The 23,179-nt window shown below is 49.1% G+C and overlaps 1 protein-coding gene across 4 annotated transcripts in view; it reads right to left on the bottom strand.

Moving 5' to 3' along the window:
* Positions 1-9,649, bottom strand: part of TBC1D8 (TBC1 domain family member 8) — a 143,569-nt gene extending 133,920 nt beyond the window's left edge. For 3 of the 4 annotated variants that reach the window (XM_043918571.1, XM_043918573.1, XM_043918572.1), the window contains exon 1: positions 9,338-9,648. In XM_043918571.1, coding sequence (XP_043774506.1) covers positions 9,338-9,464 — 127 coding nt within the window. In that variant the 5' untranslated portion in view covers positions 9,465-9,648. Of the gene's footprint in view, positions 1-9,337 lie in introns of all 4 variants that reach the window. The other variant, XM_043918570.1, reaches the window with a different exon arrangement.
* Positions 9,650-23,179: the final 13,530 nt, after the last annotated feature.

The raw sequence follows: 23,179 nt of genomic DNA, 5'->3' as shown, positions 1-23,179 counted from the left end.
TGGGGTTTCCCGGGCAGCTCAGCGGTAAAGAATCCACCTGCCAACACAGGAGACACAGGTTCATACCCCGGGTCGGGAAGATCCCCTGGAGAAGGGAATGGCAACCCACTCCAGTACTCTTGCCTGAGAAATCCCATGGACGGAGGAGCCTCATGGGCTACAGTCCATGGGGTCACAGAGAGTCAGACACGACTGAGCAACTGCGCGCACACACATGCCCTGCTCTATCAGTTTCCCTTCTCGGAGTCGTCCTGGAGCCTCTGCCCTGCTCCAAACTGGACCAACGACTGGACTCTCATCTCAGGATTTCTCTTCACTGTCATCCTGGGCAGTCCTTTCCAAGGATTTCTTCTTAAACAAGTGACAAAAAGCATAAACCATTACAGGGAAAGAACGGTACTGGCTGCGTGAAGATTAAGAATGTTAAAAGCTAGTGGAACGATGCTGTGTAGCAGAGAGAGCCCAGCTGGGTGCTCTGTGATGACCCAGAGGGCAGGGCTGGGAGGGAGGCCCAGGAGGGAGGGGAGACATGTGTACATAGAGCTGATTCCCCTCGGGGTACAGCTGAAACTAACACAACATTGCAAAGCAATTATGCCCCAGTGAGAAAATAAAATAATAAATTAAAGAAAAAAAAATTTTTAAAAGAACATTGGTTCTTCAAAAGACCCATAATGAAAAGAAGCCTAGGCATAGAGAGATTTTTCAATACATATAATTGGAAACGAATACAGAACACATACAGACACGTGCATGCATACACACAGCTCCTAAGACACAAACCTTTCTCAAAAGGCAAGACAAGTAATTAATAAACACATAAAAAGATTCTTATTCCTATGAAGGAAATACCACCTGCGTGGTTCTCAGACACTATTTTTTAATACCTACTAGATTGGCAAAAAATAACATCTCTGCCAATGTTCACAGCAGCGCCATTTGTAATAGCAAAACAACAACTAGAAACCCAAATATCAACCAACAGGAGAATGAATGAGTCAATCCATCAATAATGGTATATTGTTCAATGAGTTACTACTCACCATGGAAAATGAATGAATACAGCTACTGGACCAGACATCAGCATTGTTCAGTGTTAGAGAAACATAACTACACATGTAAAACTGTAACAATAACGTGGGGGGGGGGGGGGCAGAAAAACAAGCTTCAGTATGATTCCCCTTGTAAAGCATTTAAAAAAAATACATACAGGGACTTCCCTGGTGGTCTAGTGGTTAGGACTCTGCACTTCCACTGTAAGGTCAGAGGTTTGATCCCAGTTCAGGGAACTAAAATCCCCCATGCCAAGGCAGAGCCATAAATAAATAATTTTTTTTAAAAAAACATACAAAACTAAACAATGCATAGATGATTTTTTAAAAAGTGACTAATTACCATGCTTCAGCTGAGTGGAAAAAATGTAATGTAGCAACAATGTCTAGATGAGGGATACATATAAAAGAGTCAAAACTATAAAAGCATGGGCGGTACTAACACATAATTCAGTACATTAGTGTCCACAAGGGAGACAGGGAAATAATCAGAGAAACACACAAGGGGTCCCTCAAGCACAGGAAATACTCTATTTTCTATAGCTGGGGGCTATCGTGTTCCTTACATTTCATGTCTGCATCATATGCTCCTATGCACACAGAAGGTTCCTATTGTAAAACTTCAGGCAAAATATCATCCCATTATATTTGAATGTCCATTCTCTACTAGTAACTATTCACTTACTGATAATATAACCCATCACAAAATATGGTACCTTTTCCTTCACAGATCTTATTTTTGTTATTTAGTTGCTAAGTCACATGGGACTCTTAAGCAACCCCTTGGACTGTAGCCCACCAGGCTCCTCTGTCCATGGGATTTCCCAAGCAAGAATACTGGAATGGCTTGTTTCCTTCTCCAGGGAATCTTCCCGACCCAGGGATTGAACCTGTGTCTTTTGCCTTGGCAGGAGGGCTCTTTACCACTGGGGATCTTCCTGGGGACTGCCTATTTTGCTGTTGATTTCTCTTTCCCTTTTTTTTTTTTAAGTCGGGGAAAAAAAAAAGGAAGCAAAGAAATAATAAATCTAGTGGTTACAACATACCTACCAAAAGTTCAAGAATATTAATGACTCCGACTGTGTGAGTTGGCTGGTGACGTGCTGGGAAAATCCTTCTGGGTCTCCTTTTCTGTAGAGGTCACCACCAGGGAGTTCTCACGGCTGGGCTGGCACAGCTGACAAGCTACCACCAATCCTTACAAGGCAGGCATGAGAAATAGCAGTAACAACCCTCTGGATTATCTACTCCTGTTTTCTGCATAATTTCCATGTTCAAGATGACGAAAAACATTTCTCAACCTCAAAGGCTCACAGCTATTGATTCAACTCGGGCATCCGTGGAGTCACTAAATATGCATCAAGCGTGCTCCATTAACAGCAAGGACTCCAGAGCTGGTGGTGAACTGGAACCTTCCTTCAGGAGCTCGAGGTCTGCTTTGCTCGAGACAGATAAAGCCACAAAGAGCCAGGTCGTAACAAACAGCAGTCAGCGTTATAAAGCAAAAGTGAAGGGGGACTTCCCTAATGGTCCAGTAGTTAAGAATCTGACTGCCAGTGCATGGGGGCATGGGTTCAATCCCTGGTCCAAGAAGACTCCACATACCTCGGCAATTAAGGCCATCACTGCAACTCCTGAAGCACCCAGAGCCCGTGCTCTGCAACAAGAGAAACCACCCCAAGGAGCAGCTCGCACACCACACCTAGAGAGGAGCCCCCAAGATGGTTGCAATCAGAGAAAGCCCACTCACAGTAACAAAGACCCAGCACAGCCACAAATAAAAAACACTTACTTTAAAAAAGAAAAACAAAGGTAGAGGGCAGGGCAGGACAAGATGGGGGGTGGGGGCCCCACCTCTAGGCAATGGGGCTCAAGCTGAGACTGCAAGGGGAGGTGGGAGCACCCAGGCAGAGGGCACAGCCTGTGAAAACCCAGGAGAGGAAAGTGACCTGCATGCTGCTGCGTCTTTTGCTCAAAAGCAGAGGGCGGAGGAGATAGGGTCTTAGAGGCAGTGCGGGGGTAGCTTATCACACCCCAGGAGCTGTGAGAATGTGCTAGGGCTGCTCTTTAATTGCGTTGTTGCTGTTGTTTTTCAGTTGCTCAGTTGTGTCTGAATCTTTGCGACCCCATGGACTGCAGCCCACCAGGCTCCTCTGTCCATGGGATTTCCCAGGCAAGAATACTGCAATGGGTTGCCATTTCCTTCTCCAGGGGATCTTCCCAACCCAGGGGTCGAACCCAGGTCTCCTGCATTGGCAGGCGATTCTTCACCACTGAGCCACCTGGGAAGCTTGCTCTTTGATAGATTAAAGTTTTACAAAATGAAAGGGGGAACATCTGTGCTGGAAATATGATCAGATTTACTACTTTCATTTTAAATAAATCCCTCCCTTATCCAGCGCTGCCAGAATGTGGAGTCAAGATCATGAAATCCTAACCCTTCACAGGGAGCAAATGAATTCTTCAAACGCTCCAAGCCTCTCAGTCATTTTCAGCTCTTCGTAAAGAACCCCAATTAGGCTGAAATAGCGTCCACCACTCTGCCATCCCCATATTTGTACCTTGTATTACTTCCTAGAGTGACACAACCCGGGCCTTGTTTGATTATCCAATTACAAATGCATGGCCCTTGTCATGTTCTCATTAAACGCATCTGCTGGGGACCCCAGAGCTTTTGTTAACGGCTTATCAGCACTTAAGAGATACGCCCGTTATTTTACTTATAGGAACCTTCCGATTTACGCTCCTGGAATCAAAGTACTTCCTTTGTTTGTGATTTCTTTCTTGTCCTGCTTTGGAAAAACAAAACCAAAGCATGTAAGACTCTAGGGCCAGTATCTGGGGAGCGCGCACCAAGAAACAGGGGCCCTATGGAGCCAAAAGGCTTTTCTGTCGGTGGCGGGGAAGCAATCCACCACCAGCCTCGGCAGCCTGAGCAGGACTCCCGCTGATGTCAGAAAGGCCACACCGGTGCCAGGCTTCACCATTCCAGACATGTAACGAGTCATCCGAGCAAGCCTCAGGACCCTCCACGAGTCCCTAGACGACACTCTCCCATCGGGGGGCACTGTCCAGAAGGCAGGAGACAATTCACCCTGGCCACAGCCAGTCACTCACTCAGTTCCCTTTATTAACTAGGATTTAAGGTGGTCCAAGACCTCCCCGTACCCAAATCCTGCTGGCACAAATTGCTATTTAAATAATTTTATCTTCTGGACTTCCCTCATGGCGCAGTGGATAAGAATCCGCTTGCTGATGCAAGAGACTCCAGTTCAATCCCTGGTCCAGGAAGATTTCATGTGCCACAGGGCAAGGAAGCCCCGACGCTGCAGCTACTGAGCCTGTGCTTTAGAGCCCAAGAGCCGCAACGACTGAAGACCGCGGGCCCTGGAGCCCATGCTCCCCAACAAGAGAAGCCACTGCAGCGAGGACAGCCCCGTCTCTCTGTAACTAGAGAAAGCCGCGCACAGCAACAAAGATCCAGCGCAGCCAAAAACAAAACTAAAAGAATAAATGTGAAGATCTTTTTAAATAAATAAAAAATAAAAAATAGTTCCTCTTCTAATTACACTTAGTAAATCCTGCAGTAATGCATAAGTGAGTGCTTCTTACATCCTTCACCACAATGCAACTAACTTTTTTGGCAACATTTTTGTTCTAAAAAGCCCTCTTATCACTCGACTTTTTAAATGTCACTTTGCTTTTTTCTTTAAAAGTACTAGGTGACGAGCACAACTAAGCCCTTGCTGTGTAATGTTTATTTTCATTCTACCCTTTATTATAATCAGAAGCCTTTCACATTGCTGATGGGGATGTAAGATGGGATAGTCAAGGTGGAAAACAGTTTCTAACCCTCTAAAGTCCAGTTCTGTCCCTGCCTTAAGGAAGAGTTGTAACAAAGGCTCAAAGAAACCAAATAAACTAGCCCAGATTCGTACCCAAGCAGACTTATCTTGACTCCAAACCCCCTGTTTTCCACTCCCAGCCCATACTTCCTCCCATGTCCCTAACTGTTAGGAAACTGGTTAGCCCATAACTGCTCCAAGTACGGTGACAGGAACAAGGGCCGGAGGGAAACACCCTGAAAAGCAGAAAACATCAGCATGGGATTCAAATGATAACTTTTAAAGTGCCGGCCTCTTTGGGGAAAGAACTGCAAAATTATACAGGAATGCACATAATAGAACACTGAAAAATAAATGTGCCCTTCAGAGGGGCACATATGGACGGTGACACTTGGTCTTTAAAGGTCCATTTATGTGGCTCATTGTAAGTCCATCACAGAACCTGGCGGGGTGGGGGAGTGATGCTGGCGTCCTTCTGCCCACCACTCCCAAAGGCTAAGTGCCCCCACTCTCTTCTCCCAGGGCTGACTGCACTTTTGTAAGAACTATTCCCACTGGCTGGAGATTGTATCCAAGAGAACACTGTAGAACTTCCTCCTTTCCAGGGCAGCAAGAATCACTGTCAGGGGAGTTTTGGAAACATCTTAAAATACTGTGTTCAGTCACCAAGTTCGAACTGGAGGTGAAGGTCACTGCCTTCCGCCACCACACCAACCCCTCCTCCCCAGCCTGGAATCTTCTCAAGGCAGGTGCCTGAGGCTGGCAATAGAAGCCACCTAAGAGGCTGAGGCCAGCCCTCGAAGGAAGGAGCCACAAAAATAGGCTTCAATTCGCACCCACTCCCCCCAGCTTCCCGGGGGTCAGCCTGCAGGTACTCAGAAAGCGAAGGACACAGAGGGTATGCTCCCTGTCCGTGTGGTCAGCTCAGGCTCAGTCTGAAAGCTGGGCCTTCACACCCACCTCACTTGGAGAAGAACGTGGCTCAATCACTCACGCGTGGACTCATCTGTCTATACACCCTACAAGCGTTAACTGACCCCATGCTATGTGCTGGGCACCACCAGGGGTAAAATGCCTGCCCTCACAGAACAGACAGTTTCGTAGGGGAAACCATGAACACAACACATAAGTGCGACGGACATCAGAACGTGAAGGACTTCCCTGGTGGTCCAGTGGTTAAGACTCTGAGCTTTCAAACAGGGAGCACAAGTTCAATCCCTGGTTGGGGAATCAAGATCTCACATGCCACACGGTGTGACCAAAAAATAATAAAAACTATTTTAAGAAAGAAAAAGTGAGAAAGGGCTACGGAGAAAATAAAACGAGATGTGCATAGGGAATGTATTTGTGTAAGTCAGAGGATGAATTACAATCCTCAATGAAACAAAACCTCCTCTTTCTGATGGTGGGCAAGCTTTCAACATGTCAGATTACTTGAAAACACCAATGGGAACCTCACGTTTAAGACTCTGCTACCTAATCTCACAGCATCACCGGTGCAATGGACATGAACTTGGGGAAACGTTGAGAGATGGTGAGGGACAGAGAGGCCTGGCAAGCTGCGGTCCATGGGATTGCAAAAAGTTATACACAACTGGGCAACTGAACAACAACCACCTAATCTCAAATTCTGCATCACGCTTCCTTTTACGGCTCCTCCACCTTTTCACCACCTGCTACTTGCTTCTCTCCAAAGAAGAGCCTAAAAACCAGTCAGAAGGTGCACCCATTATTTTCTTGGATCAACTCAGCTTAAGCTTTAACTCTTTGAAATAAACTGCTAAAAAAAAAGTTGCTATATGAGAAGTCTGCGGTTCTGAAAACCATACCAACATGGAGCTGCCCCAATGTCACATCAGTTTTGATTTCACAACATTCGTAAGGCCCCAGTTAGACCAGCTCACCGGTGGATGGGGCAACGGAGTTGCCTAATCGGCACAGCCACTGGCTCCCGGCTAAATGCCCGAAGGTGGGGTGTCCACTGTTGAGGGGATGCCACCCTTTCACAATCAGAAGGAGGTTCTGTGTGCTCTTTGCAACTCTGTGGGCTGTAGCCCGCCAGGCTCCTCTGTCCACGGGATCCTCCAGTCAAGAATACTGGAGTGGGTTGCCATTTCCTCCTCCAGGGGATTTTACCGACCCAAGGATCGAACCCCACGTCTCCTGCATTGGCAGGCGGATTATTTACCACTGAGCCAGCTGGGAAGCCCCAGAAACAGGTTCTGTGTCTCCAAGAAATAAAGCAAAACGTCAGGGGTCTTTTTCTGGGGATTTTTCTTCCCTTTTTTTCAGCTGATTTACTTCCTTTAAGAATAAGAAAACTGGGGACTTCCTTGGTGGTCCAGCTGCTAAGACTCTGCGCTACCAATGCAGGATGCCCAGGTTCAATCCCTGCTTGGGGAACTAGTTCCCACATGCCACAACTAAAGATTCTCCAGGCCACCACTAAGACCCGGCACAGCCAAATAAATAAAGATATTTTAAAAAGCAAGGAAATTGTGCATATTCACAGCAAGCCAAAACCACAGTCAAGCCCAAGTAAGACCAAAGGCACAGGCACTCTGATGATGGAATGCAGTGGAAGAAGGAGCATCATTTTGAGTTCATCTAAGACAGACGGGGAATCCCACAGACAGACGAGCCTGGCGGGGGTCCATGGAGTCACACAGAGTCAGACACGACTGAGCAACTGAGCAGCAAGACCGAATGGACCACAAAGGAGGCCCTCCAGAAGGGAAGCTGTCCTGAACCTGTCTCAGGCACAGGACCGTAAGCTTCGCCCTCTGGGTCTGGACCGTCTCCCCTGCCTGATGGTGAATAACCTGAAGTCTTTCCCAGCACAGCCACGTGTGGGAGGAGCATCCCACAGACAGCCTGCACCGAGCCAAGTTAACAAATGCCTGGTGAACCAATATTCCTCATGCTTCCTGTTTCAGGCTCTGTCCTCACCCTCTACTAAAGGGGCCCTTTGGAGGCCAGGTTCTGTGCTGAACACACCAAAGATTAAAGCTCCGCTGCGCTCAAAGGTCGAGGAGGGGACAGACCCCTCCTCCAGACTTTTCTCCTCTGGTCAGCATCCCACCCCACAGGGATGCCACTCACCTCCATCCCCCAAGAGCCCAGGCACTAAGAGCCAGTGTGCTGCTCAGGGGCCTACCAATGACCCCTTTGACCTCTGATCTCCCATGCTAATTCCCTTACTCAGAGCCTCAAACAGTTCCCAGAGCAGGCCCACCTGCTGTCCACCTGTTCCCACTGACCACCACCCCACTGCCCCTTCCAACCAGAAATCCCACCAACTCCTATAGACATCCTGAGGCTCAGTGAAGTCTGCCCTCCCTAAAGAATCTGGCTGCCAGCTTCCAGGCCTCCTCAGTCTAAAGTATGGGCAGGGTAAAGCAAGCCCTGGCACTTGGTTCTGCCCTTTCAGGATGTACTAATCACATTTCCCCCATCGGGCCTGGAGAGCCTCCTCAGAATAAGCAGACAGTGGAGTCACCAACAGGGAGCCCAGGGACCCAGGCTGGGCCCCTTGCCTGCTCCCCCCGGGCCTTGGTCTCCTCCTGGGTATAAGGAGGGACAAGATGGGAAGCTCTAAAGTTCCTTTTACTTCGATTCCAGAATCTGAAATTCCATATGGGTTCCCTAGACACAACTGAGATAGGTTCCTATTATTCCTCCACTGACCTTTCAAACAGGTGTCCCCGCTGATGCAAACTGTCCAAATGCTTGATTTTCAAAGAGTTTTGGACATTAAATTTGGGGGGGGGGGTAGTAAATAAATTTTACAAGGCTGAGTTGTTGTTTTTTTTCCCCTCCTCTCATTCCTAGAAAGAAAGTGAAAGGGTGGCGATGGGGAGCTGACCCGCTCGGTTTTGCCGCTAGGATCACGAGCTCGGGATTCGCTCCACCTGGGTTTCTCCTCCCGGCTTGTAGACGGTGCGCGGCCCGCCCCGCCCGACCCGTTCATCCCCCCGACAGTCTCAGATTGCCAGGGCCTCCCGAGCCTCATCTCGCCGCGGGTTGGTCAAGTGTCCCTACCGCGGCGCCGCTTGGAGCCTCGGGCGCAACCAGCTGGCCGGGCGGCCCCGCTGTCACCTGGCCCCGCTCCGCCCGGCGCGGCCCCCGCTCCAGCGCAGGTCTCTCCTCGGCTTCCCGAATCAAGCCTGGCCTCCAGGCGGCCCGCGGGCCCGGCGGCAACGGCACCTGCCCCGCCCGGGGAAATGCATGAGCCCGAGAGTCCCTCCGGCCGCCACCTCGACGGGAGCGTGCAGGAGAAACGCAGGAGAAAGGAAAACAAGCCCGAGGCAGGGCCGACCCAGCCCGGCGTCTCCCCAGAAACCGCCACCTGCGCCGCACGCAGCCCGGGACTGGGGCCGCGGGCCCGGCGGGGAGCGAGGTCCGGGCCCGGCCAGCCGCCCGCCGCGGCGCGCCCCTTACCCGTGAGTCGGCCGCCCCCTTCGCCGTGCCCGCGGCGCCGCTGCAGGATGAAGTAGCAGCTGCTCTTCTGAGTCACCCAGAGCTTCAGAGCGTTCTTCAGCAGCACCTCCTCGGGCTTGAGCCACATCGCAGCGGTCCGGCCGCGCCCGCGGGCCCCGGCTCACATCGCCCCGGCCGCCGGGCCGAGCCCGCTCGGGAGAAGACGGCGGGGAGCGCAGCCGGCGGGGGCCCTGCGCTCCGAAGTCCAGGGAGCGCGGCGGGCGCAGCTCGCCCCGGCGGCCCGCGCTGTCCTCGTGCAGGCCCCACCCCGGGCCCGCCCCCCGGCCCGCCCCAGACACGCCCACCGCCTGCGCCCCGCCCACCCCGCCGGCTCCCGTGGGGACGTCCTGATTTCCGAGTCCTGGCGGCTCCAGGCAGTTCCGGAGTGGAGGGAGGAAGTCCGATCCCGGCTGCTCCCCGCCTTTTCTCCAGCGCTCGCGGGGGGCGCCGGGGCCCCTCTCCTCTTCTCCGCCCCTGAGGAGAGGCAGTCCGGAGAGCAGCAGCAGCAGCACGAAGAGGAGGAGGAGGAGATGGGGGACAAGGCATCTTGTCACAGCTGCAGGTTGCCGACCTAGGGCCTTTATATTTTGGGGGACAGCATGCACGCCATGAAACGCAAGTATGGCATTTAAAATAATAAGCGGGGCTTTCTTGGTGTCTCAGTGGTAAAGAATTCACTTGCCATTGCAGGAGACAGGGATTTAATCCCTAGGCTGGAAAGATCCCACATGCCTTGGAACAACTAAGCCCTTGCACCACTACTGAGCCCATGTGCCTCAGCTACTGAGGCCAGCAGGCCCTAGAGCCCATGCTCTGCAACAAGAGAAGCCTCCACAATGAAAAGGCCACACAGCGCAGCTAAAGAGTAGCCCGGCTCTCCCCAAATAGAGAAAAACCCGAGCAGCAAGGAGACCCAGCACAACCAAAGCTAAATAAATAGAATTTATTTTAAAATAACAAGAAACAGGGACTTCCCTGGTGGTCCACTGGCTAGGACTCCAAGCTCCCAATGCAAGGGGCTAAGCTTTGATCCCTGGTTGGGGAATTAGAACCCACATGCTACAACTAAGAATCCTGGAAGCCAAATATATAAAAAATAAATAAAATAAGAAACATTTTTACAAGTAACCAAAAAAATAGCATTAAAAAACTAAAACTTTTCTTCTGCTTTTTAAAAAATGCTGAGTGTATGCTCTCGATGTGCTCAGGAGCTATCCCACGGAGCTGCTGAAGAGGCGTGATGCTGCAGGAATGTGAAGGCAGTGTCAGACCAAACTCAACACTGCACAACCCTCGTGGGCACAGGAGGTGCCCATGTGAGGACTTCCATGCAGGGCCCCTACCCAGGACCGAAACCAGGCACATAGGTTCTCAGAGAATTGAAAAGCTGGGAAATATGGAGCAGGTGACAGTAAAGAAAGGCTGTAGGGAAAGTGGAGGTTGGGCTTTAAAAATGAGTATTTCCTCAAAGCCTGGTGGGAATAGACATGTGGTAGCAGTCGGGAAAATCCCCTGGAGGTGGGAATGGCTATCCACTCCAGTATTCTTGCCTGGAGAATCCCATGGGCAGAAGAGCCTGGCGGGCTACAGTCTGTTGAGTGGCAAAGAGTCGACAGGACTGAGTGATTAATACTTTCACTTTTCAGCTGGCCTTGAACAGTTGGGGGTAGGGGAGGCAGGGCTCAGAGCAGTCTCCTGGAGGAGGGAGTTAAATCCAACATCCTAGAAAGAGAGGAAAAGAAACTCTGTCAACATGACCCTTAGGTTTTGACAAAGGGACTCCTGACAAAATGTGACCGTTGATTAGGACAAAACTGAAAAGCAGAAGGAAAGCCCCCACCAGACTCCTGGGGGCTGAGTGGAGCTCCTTCCCTGGAGCCCGAGAATGTGTTCACAGAGGATCAAAGAGATCAGCTCGAAACGGAACCTGACCCCGCAGGTGAGATGCCAGGTGTGAGGTCGTGCCCAGGACAAGCAGGACCGCCCACCCAGGGGGCCAGCTCTGCTGTCCAGAACCGCAGGCCATGGACAGATATCCTCTCAGCTCAACTGAGGAAGGAAGTCAGCCGTTCTGCAGGGGGACTTGTGGACCCCAGAGCATGTAAAATGGGCAAGCACAACTGAAAATATCCAGGAGCAGTCGTCGACACTCTCACAATTGGGCTTCCCTGGTGGCTCAGCGGTAAGAATCTGCTTGCAGTGCAGGAGAGCCAGGTTCAATCCCTAAAGTCCAGAAGATCCCCCCAAAAAGGGAACAGCTACCCACTCCAGTATTCTTACCTGGAAAAACCCATGGACAGAAGAGCCTGGCAGGTTCCACAGTCCCTGGGGTCGCAAAGAATCAGACAACAACTGAGAGACTAACACACACACCCCCACAATCAGACGCAGGGCCAGGCCATGGAATTGCAGGATGAGTGGGACAGGGCCCCCGCCCTGAAGGGAGGAAAGAGGCACAGGTGTTGTGGGAGTCAAGCTGGGGACAGTGGGGGTGCACAGAATGGGGGGGCGGCTCCTCAGGGAGAGGATGAGAAAGCCCCACGCAGCAGCTGTGGTTTGACCAGGGCTAGGGAAATGAGTATGTTTGGCAGAAGTCAGGAGGGCAGGTCTGGTGAGCAGATCAGCAGGTGTGCTTGTGTGGCTTAGGGCACACTTCTAGGGACAGACTGCCCTAGAGACAGATCAAATCCCAGTCTGGCTACTATTTCACCATGCAACCTTGATCTGGGCTGTAACGGCAATCTCAGGAAGCCTCAGTCTACTCAACTATAAAGTCGGGATAATCATAGCACCTCCCTTATAGGTTCTAGCCAGGGTATAACATATTCAAGTACTTAGAACACACATAAGCACTCAGTAAATGTCAGCTGTTAGCACTAAATAAATGTAGAGCCATTCTTGGAAGTGAAACCATCCACATACACACTCACCCATATTTTAAACATTATTAAGCTCTTATTGGGCTTCCCTGGTGGCTCAGTAGTAAAGAATCCACCTGCCAATGCAGGAGACATGGGTTCGATCCCTGGGTCAGGAAGATCCCCTGGAGAAGGAAATGGCAGCCCACTCCAGTGTTCTTGCCTGGGACATCCCATGGACAGAGGGGCCTGGTGGGCTACAATCCGTGGAGTCGCAAAGAATAGCAAATGACTGAATGACTAAACCCACCTAGCAGCAGGCTCTCATTATCTGCCAAATGGTAAATATAAACTATATGGTATTACATCATGGAAAGCAATATATGAAAGCAGCTGGGAGGGGATGGGAAGGATCCTTTGGGGTATGGTGCCCTGACCTCTCTCTCCTCCCACCCCCAAGGCTCCTGCCTGTGCCTCCCATTGGTGAAGTCCAATAGAAGTGAAAAGGCGGGGGAGCCCGGGATATGCGTCTGCAGAGATTAGGCTCCTAGGCACAGGGCGAAGTGGAGGTGGTCAGAGAGGGGATCCGGAGGGGCCAGGGGAGAATATCCAGCCCAAGTGGATATTGTGATGAATGGATAGATATATCTCACTGCTGCTTATCTCTGGGCACTTATGGTTGGTGTTAGAAGTGTCCCCAAAATTCATAGATTGAAGCCTTGATCCCCAGTACCTTAGAATGTGACCTTATTAGGAAATAGGGTTTTGCAGATGTAATTAAGTTGTACTGAGGTCTTTAGGGTGAGCTCTAACGCAGTATGACTGATGTCTTTACAAAATGGGATATCTGGACACAAGATGTGAAGACTGGAGTCACGCTGTCACAAGTCAAAGAACGACTAGAAGCCAGGAGGGAGGCCTGAACACATCCTCCCCTCAGAAGGAACCAACCCTGGGGCTCCCCGGTGGTTCAGTGGCTTAGACTGTGTGCTCCCAGTGCTGGGGGCCAGGGTTCCATCCCTGGTCCAGGAACTGGGATCCCACATGGCCCAGCTGAGAGTGTGCACGTGTGCACGCATGTACTCAGCCTCTGAGCCACATCCCACGCTTTGCGACCCCATGGACTGTAGTCCACCAGGCTCCTCTGCCCATGGGATTATCCTGGCAAGAATCCTGGCATGGGTTGCCATTTCCTCCTCCAGAGGATCTTCCTGACTCAGGAATCAAACCCATGTCTCTTGTGTCTCCTGCATTGGCAGGCAGATTCTTTACCACTGAGTCACCTGGGAAACCCAAGAGTTCTCATGCAGTAAATAAATTCCTGCATGCTGCAACAAAGAATGAAGAGTCCACATGCCTCAACTGAGACCCGCTGCAGCCAAATGAATAAAAATAAATATTAAAAACAAAATTACGGTTGCCAGGGGGAGGATGTTAGGGGCTTTGGGAAGGTCATGTACACACTGCTGTATTTAAAATGGATAACCAAAAAAAAAATAAAATAAAATAAAATGGATAACCAGCAAGGACCTACTCTATAGCACACAGAACTCTGCTCAGTGTTATGTGGTAGCCTGGCTGGGAGGGGAGCTTGGGGGAGAATGGATACATATGGATGTATGGCTGAGTCCCTTGCTGCTCACCTGAAACCATCACAACATGGTTAACTGGCTATACCCCAATACAAAGTTTAAAGTTACAAAATAAATAACAACAGCAACAAAAAGGAACCAATCTCACTAACACCTTGATCGCAGATTTCCAGAAGCATGTGACAGTGTCTGTTGTTACCCCACGTAGTTTATGGATGGTATGCTGTCAAGGGAGTCCTAGAAAACTCATACAGTTGGCTCCCTAATCTTGCCCACGGCTGTTCAGTGGCAGGTCTCTTGACCTGGGTTCCTGCAGGGACTGTGACTGATGCCAGGAGTGGCCCCAGCACACACAGTATGGAAGTCCTCAGTATGGAATTCTGGCTGGGCTACTTGCATATCTGTGCCTACACTGGGAGCAAGAGGACTGCGATCATCTGTGGCACACAGTGGCCACAGGATTATTCAAATAAGCACGGTGGTAGTGTGATGGGCAGAGGAAGGACAAGACTTGGGGGGGCTCTTGCCTCTGGTGCACTGGTTGCCATGGTAACAATGATAATTACAAGGCGTGTAGAGTGAGATGGCTATTTCTGACTACCCTGAAGAGTTGATTTTTTTTAATAAGCATGAAGTTTTGAATTTCAATTTCAAGATACAGGTATAGTGAAATTCAAGGAAGCCTTAATCTGGTACAGCTGCAGGACAGACAAAAGGTCATTCTCAGATCCTAAATGTAATTGTTCAGAGAGGGAGGGATAATTTGGGAGGTTGGAATTGACATATACAGAGTACTATATTACACAGGGACCTCTACTCAATACTCTAGTGGCCTATGTGGGAAAAGAATCTAAAAAAGCGTGGATATATGTATAACTGATTTACTTTACTGTACATCTGAAATTAATGCAACACTGTAAATCAGTTATACTCCAATACATCTTTTTTTAAATTTTTAATGTTGTTCAGGTCATAGAGTTGTTGCAGAGTTGTTTTTTTCTCATGTTTCTTTATTAAGCTATAATTGATTTACAACATCATGTTAGTTTCAGGAGTATAACACAGTGATTCAGCTATATATATGTATGTGTATATATATATATATATATATACACATATCCTTTTTTTTTTTTCAGATTCTTTTCCCTTTGTTGCAAAGTTTAAGTGTTCAACCTCAGCAAGTCTCTTGCTAAGATTAGGATATTGACAGGAGAGGAGTAGGACGTAGACCGTGAAGGGAATATTTGGGTGAGGCAGAGACAAAGTGATAATTATGTGAGGCCATAAAGATGTTAGCTAATGCTACAATGGCTTTCATATTGCACCATAGTGTGTAACAGAGACAGCTAGTGTTACTTGCTCAGTCATGTCTGACTCTTTGCAACCCCATGGACTGTAGCTTGCCTGGCTCCTCTGTCCAGAACTCCTCTGGAATTCTCCAGGCAAGAATACTGGAGTGGGTTGCCATACCCTTCTCCATATTGCCATATAAATGTATCAAATCAATATATTTTATACCTTGAGCTTACACAGCATTTTCTGTCAATTATATCTCAATTTAAAAAACAGAAAGCGGAATGCAGAAACTCAGAAATAAATAGGAAACAGAGAACAACAGAATTAGAACATAAATTGACAAAATTATTCATAAAAGTATCAAAAAAGTTATTAAAACAAAAGTGCAATAGAGAAAACAGATAAACCCAAAAGTTGGATATTGAAAAATAAATACAGTCTCTAGAAAGACTGATCAATAGAAAGAGAAAGAAAAGGGGAGGCGGGGAAGATTCAAAATACAGCTTCATAAATACAAATAAAAACAAAACTGTAGATTCCGGAGATGCTGAACAAACTACTAAGATATTATTAATTTTTTTCAAAGTTGACCTCCCAACCCCCAGCCTTCCTTGTCTACAAAAGCACCCGCTCTTCCCCTATTTGAGGAAATCAGCCATCATATAGAAGAAGGTCTCTCATCTGGGGCTTTTGCCTCCCATTTAGATGCCTGTTCTCAAATCCTGACCACTTTCCACCTCATTGGCTCCGGGGCCGTAACAAGAAGAAAATCCTAGCTGAGCCCAAGAAAACTTTGAGATCTGCTAGGAAAGGGGTGGAGGTAAATTACACACCAAGGAAACTGGAATATCCTGTCAACATGAATTGAGAGGAAGCTGAGGTCATGGATGGGAATGGAGTCTACAGTGTTAAACCAAGAAGGATGAAATGTAAGGTTAGATTCAGCAAAATTTATAAACGTATGTTACACTCACCCAGGATCCCCAGTGTAATTGGGTTTTTTTGTTTGTTCATTAATTTTTATGAATTAATTGGAGGAAAGTTGATTTATAATGTTGTGTTGGTCTCTGCTGTACACCACTCAAATCAGCCATAACTACACATGTATATATCTCCCCTCCTTCTTGACCCTCCCTCCTACCCACCCCCATCCCACAGCCCTAGGTCATCACGGAGCACCAAGCCGGGCTCTCTGTGCTGCAGGTTCACACCAGTGATCTACCTTACACACGGTAGTGTATGTGTTTCAATGCTGCTTTCTCAATTCATGCCACGCTTGCCCTCCCTTGCTCTGTCCACAAGTGTCTACATCTGTGTCTCTATCCCTGCCCTGCATCATCATGCATTCATCAGTACCAATTTTCTAGGTTCCATACATATGCATTGACATGCAATATTTGTTTTTCTCTTTCTGACTTACTTCACTCTGCATAACCGGCTCTGTTATATTCAGCACATCTGAGAGGCTCTAAGGTTTGATCCCTTGGTTTATTGAAGCCTGGATTTAACAACGGCCCATAATCAGTGGGGCTTCCCTGATGGCTCAGCAGTAAAGAATCTGCCTGCAGTGCAGATGTGGGTTCGATCCCTGTGTCGGGAAAATCCCCTAGAAGAGGAAATGGCAACCAGCTCCACTATTCTTGCCTGGGAAATTCCACGGACAGAGGACCCTGTCTGGGCTACAGTCTGTGGGGTCACAAAGGGTCCGGTATGACTGAGTATGAGTGTGTGCATACACACACTATCATAAATCAATGAGGTTGAGATGCCAAAACTTCCCTGGCATATTGTAGACTAAGAGTTTAAAGGCTGATGAGATGAGAATATTTGAGTGGGTATTTTATTTGTAACCTACAACCTATACAACAACCACCCCACAACCATACCATACCCCTGGTCATTGGGATCACCACCCTACAACTACACTATACACCTTCATCAAGACCTTAAGAAATGTGGGGAATTTCTTCTTCTAGGAATAGCAGTTAAGGATCATTCCTCCTGCTGAAAACAACCATAAATCTGGACAAAGTATTGTTTTTAAATCTGTTTAAAATCATGAGGGGACAACAATGGCAGCAAGGACTTGAAGGGACAAGAATTTGGGGATATGAGCCAAACTTATTAAGTTCATCCCTTCTAAGTATTTATGGATTTGTGAGTTAATGAGTTGAATAAAATTGTTGGTCCAATGTTCATTTTATGTTTGCAGTAAGAATTATGCTTTTAACTTTTTCAAAAATTATATTTTAGCAATAAGAAGGGTGACATCATTGGCCAGATGCTGAAATTATTTCATTATAGTAGAAAAATGGAGGAGAGCCTGGCAACCCACTGCAGGATTCTTGCCTGGAGAATCCGATGGACAGAGGAGCCTGGTGGGCTGCAGTCCGTGGGGTCACACAGAGAGAGATACAACTGAAGGGACTTAGCATCACCTCTGGGTCTGGGCACACCTGTGACATCTCTTCTCTGCCTGCAGTTCTGAAGCTGCTTTCAGGCGGTGAAGACTGGGGACTTGCCCCTGGCATTCTGTTAAGCACAGGGGAGCATGCAAAGCAGAGAAGACTTGGCTCATGTTTTAAATCCAGGAAAGGGGACTTTCCCAGGGGTCAAGTAGTTAAGAATCCACCTGCCAGTGCAGGGGACATGGATTCGATCCCTGGTCCAGGAATATTCTACATGTCATGGGGCAGCTAAGCCCCTGCGCCACAACTACGGAGCTTGGGCACCCTAGAGCCCACGCCTGGAGCCCATGCTCTGCAACAAGGGAACCCCGCACACTGCATCACAGAGCAGCCCCAGCTCGTTGGAACTAGAGAAAAGCCAACTCAGAGCACAGAGACCCAGCGCAGGGGGAGGAAGGAGAGGGTGGGAGGTAAGGAGAGAGAGACAAGGAAACCTACGTGACCATGTGTAAAATAGAGAGCCAGTGGGAATTACTGCATGACTCGGGGAACTCAAACCCGCTTAGTAACAACCCAGAGAAGTGGGATGGGGAGGGGGGTCGGAGGGACGTCAAGTGGGAGGGGACATGGGTGGACCTTTGGCCGATTCATGTTGCTGTTTGGTAGAAACCAACACAATACTATAATTATCCTTCAATTAAAAATAAATTCAGAAAAACACAAAGACCCAGCACAGCCAAAAATAAATTTAAAATAGTAATAATAATAATAATAGTAAATTCAGGAAAGGAGGTTAGTAAGTCACAAATGATGACCTATCCACACGAACCACTACTGAAAGGTTCAGTCACTGTGGTCGTATATAATCCTGCTAGTGTTAGTCACTCACTCGTGTCAGACTCCAGGGCTCTTGGAGGAGGACATGGCAACCCACTCCAATATACTTGCCTGGAGAATCCCATGGACAGAGGAGCCTGGTGGGCTGCAGTCCCTGGGGCTGCAGAGAGTCGGACACGACTGAGCACGCACATACACGTTGCTCATCACGTTCATGGTTTACCCTCCTTCTTCAGCTCCCCCCACACCCCCCGCCATGTGAGGCCTCCATCCTCTTATCTGGACTTTCCCAGCGGCCTCCTCACTAGAAGATAGCTGGCACACTGAGACTTGCAGACCTGCACGCAGGGATCCGGCCGGTCCCCAACCTGCCGGCTCCTCAACCAGAAACGCCCACCTCTCCCCAGCTGCCGCCAGAGCTGCCTTGGATCTTTGCCCAGAACCCTCCAACCCCCACCTTTAGTAGGAATCAGCACACATCTTCGGGTTCAAGGGTTCAAGGATTCCCCCAGCAGTCCAGTGGTTAAGACCCTGCCTCCAAGTGAGGGGGGTGCAGGTTTGATCCCTGGTCGGGGAACTAGGATTCTGCATGCTGCTCGGTGTGGTCAAAAAATAAATAAATAAATAGATAAACAAAAGGTCCAGAGATTTTAAAAAAGGAAGCTACAAACAAAAATCCCAGAGGGAACCAGCTAGGGCCAAGATGGTGATGAATCTGACCTCCAACAGACCCTGAGTCTCATTATATGCTAATTTTACCACATTAGCACTATTCTTTTAATTAATTAATTTCTTTGGCTGCGCTGGGTCTTGGTTGCAGAATTCGGATTCCTTTTAGTTGTGGCCTGTGAACCCTCTGTTGGGGCATGTGGAATCTAGTTCCCTGACTGGAGATTGAGCCCCGGGCCCCCCTGCATTGGGTCTGACCTCAGAGTCTCAGCCACTGGACCACCGGGGAAATGACACACACCCCAGCACCCAGAATCAGACTCGAAGGACCAAAAAGGGATGAAACAAGAGTGACAGCCCACTCCCTCAGGAAAAGCCCCACGCCTTCCCTGGCAGTCCATTGCGTGTACCTCCCCATCATCAGCCTCACCCCTCCTCCCTTTGTATTAAAGTTGAATCCCGCTTGCCACACACCTGGACGAGAAGTTGGTTCTGTGAACTCAGTTCCCACTTCCCCAGTCTTCCCCAGTCTTTGGCCACTGAATACAGCTTGTGCTATGAGGATCTCAGCTCTGGTTTTGTTACTGGCTGTTGAACCCGAATGGAACAAGAACCAGACTGCTGGCTGGGCTAGAGCCCAAGCCTCATCCATAGGACTTAATTTGGTAACACAACCTTCATCTCTGTATCTGGCAAACTCCTGCTTATCCTCAGCTTTATGTGACCTGTTCCAAGGATCCCATAACTCCACAAGGCGCTATCACTGTCCTGTCAGCTCCTGGAGGCAGGTCTGACCGCTGGACACTTATCCTCCTGGTGCCTCAACCATTGGCTACCCAATGTAGGTGTTTCATTTATTTATTTCATTGTGACTGTGCTGGGTCTTCGCTGCAGAACACAGTAGTTGCAGTGGGCAGGCTTAGTTGCCCCGAAGCATGTGGGATCCTCATTCCCTGACCAGGGATCAAACCTGCATCCCCTGCATTGGAAGGAGGATTCTAAACCACTGGACCACCAGGGAAGTCCCCCACCCACTGCAGTGTTTGACAGATGAACAGGTGAACGAGTGACAGTTTCCAAGTCCCTGGGGACCCTCTCTCTCCCGCTATGTGATGCTGTCATCCGAAAAGCCAGGGCTCTCTTCTCCAAGGCCAGCCCTCTGGCCCTGGCCCCTGCCCCTCTGTTCTGTCATTTCGAGTGCTCAGACACTAAGGCACAAACAATAGCATTAGGAGAGTTTCAAGGGCAGGGTCATCAAGCCACTGCAGTTCCCCCTCAGCATCCTCCTCATTTCCTCCTCTGGTCTCAGTTCCCCCGGCTGCTCGTGCAGTTGGAGAAACATGAGGCAGAGAAGGGACAGCCTGACTTCACAGAAGGTCTGAAACACGGGTACTTTCCAGTCCGTCGGGGGTGGTGGTCTCTGTCTGCAGGAGGTCATCAGCGGTCTGGATGTCCCTCCCGTCCAAGGGAAACAGGAGGGAAGGGGGCAGGGGACACCTTTAAAAGAATGACATAGTCCTTGCAGACACAGCAAACACTGGTTACAGAAGGACTTCCCTGGTGGTCCAGTGGTTAAGAATCCACCTGCCAATGCAGGGCACAAGGGTTCGATCCCTGGTCCAGGAAGATTCCACATGCCTCGGGGCAACTAAGCCCATGAGCCACAACTACTGAGCCTGTAAGCCCCAGCACCTTAGAGGCCATGCTCCACAGCAAGAAGCCACCGCAGAGAGAAGCCTGCACGCCGCAACCAGAGACTAGTCCCCGCTCACCGCAACTAGGGCAAGTCTGAGCACAGCGAGAAAGACCCAGGGCAGCCAAAATACACATAAAGTTAAAAAACTGGTTATAACCGACTAGGCAGAAGATGGTTCACGACTCGTCTTCCAATGGACCTGGAGCCTCATTACACGCCAGCTTAATACATTTGCTAAACGACACACCCACAGGTATGGCTCAGCGGTAAAGAATCCACGGGCCAATGCAGGAGATGTGGGTTCAATCCCTGGGTTGGGAAGATTCCCTGGAGGAGGAAATGGCAACCCACTCCAGTATTCTTGCCTGGGAAATCCCATGGACAAGAGGAACCTGACGGGCTACAGTCCCTGGGGTCACAAAAGAGTCAGACACAACTGAGCAACTAAACAACAACAACACACCCACAGGCGCCGTGACAGTTCTGAGGTTGACCAAAAAAGCCCACAAAGTAGGTGGTAGTCCAATTCCTGGAAATCCCTGCCCCGTCCTCCACAATGGTTGGAATAATCCTCTCACTCATTAGCCTATGAAGTTACCCAGCCCACAAAAACTAACCACCCCATATTTCAGAGCCTCTCACCTTTTGAGATGGCACACAGCCTGTTTGTAGGACATTTCTCCCAGGACCATGCTGTTCAGTTGCTGAACCCAAGAGGACCCCATGCCCAGGGCCACTCTCACCTTTTGAGACATCTGCATTCTGTCCATGGAATGTGTATCTCTCTAAATAAATCCACTTCTGGTCTATCACTTTGGAAGAAAAGCTATGACAAACCTAGACAGTGTATTAAAAAGTAGAGACATCACTTTACCGACAAAGGTCTGTGTAGTCGAAGCTATGGTATTTACAGTAGTCATGTATGGATGTGAGAACTGGACCATAAAGAAGGTTGAGCACCAAAGAACTGATGCTTTTGAACTGTGGTGTTGGAGAAGACTCATGAGAGTCCCTCGGACTGCAAGGAGATGAAACCAGTCAAGCCTAAAGGAAATCAATCCTAAATAGTCATTGGAAGGAGTGATGCTAAAGCTGAAGCTCCAATACTATAACCACCTGATGCAAAGAACTGACTCACTGGAAAAGACCATGATGCTGGGAAAGATTGAGGGCAGGAGGAGAAGGACAGCAGAGGACGAGATGGTTGCAAGGCATCTCCAACTCAATGAACATGAGTTTGAGCAAACTCCAGGAGATGGTGAAGGACGGAAGGACAGGGAAGCCTGCTGTGTTGTAGTTTATGGGGTTGCAAAGAGTTTGATGTGACTTAGCAACTGAACAATGAACAACAAAACCTATCACTTTGCCTCTCACTAAATTCTTTCTGCACTGAGACATCAAGAACCTGAGCTTCGCTAAGTCCGGAGACCAGGTGTGTGATCTCAATTAAAAGACAGTTGGCTCAAGTCTCAGTCTGAGTCGTTCGGTCTTACAACCCCTCTGCCCAGTGGGCACAGGTAGGACAGGTTGGTAGCTCCCCAGCACCGCCTCCAGCCTCTGTGAAGGTTACAGCGCTGTGAGCTGAGGGGCTGCCATGGCGACCAGGAGTCTGAGATGAGCACGGTGGTCTTGAAGCCTCTGATTTTCCGGGGGGTCACAGCATTCCTAAGGAAGCCACAGTGAAGGCTGCTGGAGCTAAACAGGAACCATAACTGCCTTATTCCAGCAGCATCCCCCATGCTGTGCTGAGAAACTCCTGACCCCCTGAATCTGCGCTCTGTGGAGGATGCTCAGTGATGGTTTACCTGGGAGAGGAAACGACACAGTCTGACCTACTCGGGAAAGTAGTGGAGAGAAACAGGGAAGGCAGACAGTTCATACGACCCCGACCTACTGACCTACTCGCTAGAAACACCCCCTCCAGTGTCACTTAAGGCCGTTCCCTCTTCCTTGACCTCAGGGTTTTGTTTTTTTTTTTCTGTTCTATAATAGCAAGAAGTTTTTATGATGTGAAACTGCCCATAAGCCGTTTTTCCCAGGTCCCGTGGTTCTGCTGATCATCTGTGAGCTTGCAGCAAGTGACCGAGAAAGAAGTAGCTCAACAAACAAAACTCACTGAACATAAGTGCTTTTTTTATGGCAAAGAAATACAGCAAAATCTAAGTGCTAGCTTTCTGAACGATCCACGGGAGCGGGTCATTTATAAATATTATTCAGAATGTGGAAATGGCCTATGAGCCCGATGAGGAAAGTTGAGCCCGATGAGTCAGCTTATGTTTATGCGAAGGGTGGGAGTGGGCTTCCAGGTGGCTCGTGGTAAAGAATCCACCTGCCAAGGCAGGAGACGTGAGTTTGATCCCTGGGTTGAGAAGATCTCTTGGAGAAGGAAATGGCAACCCATTCCAATATTCTTGCCTGGGAAACCCACAGACAGAGGAGCCTGGTGG

The sequence above is a fragment of the Cervus elaphus genome, chromosome 11, assembly GCF_910594005.1.
Source record: "Cervus elaphus chromosome 11, mCerEla1.1, whole genome shotgun sequence".
NCBI lineage: Eukaryota > Metazoa > Chordata > Mammalia > Artiodactyla > Cervidae > Cervus > Cervus elaphus.
This window is presented reverse-complemented; position numbering and strand designations above follow the sequence as displayed.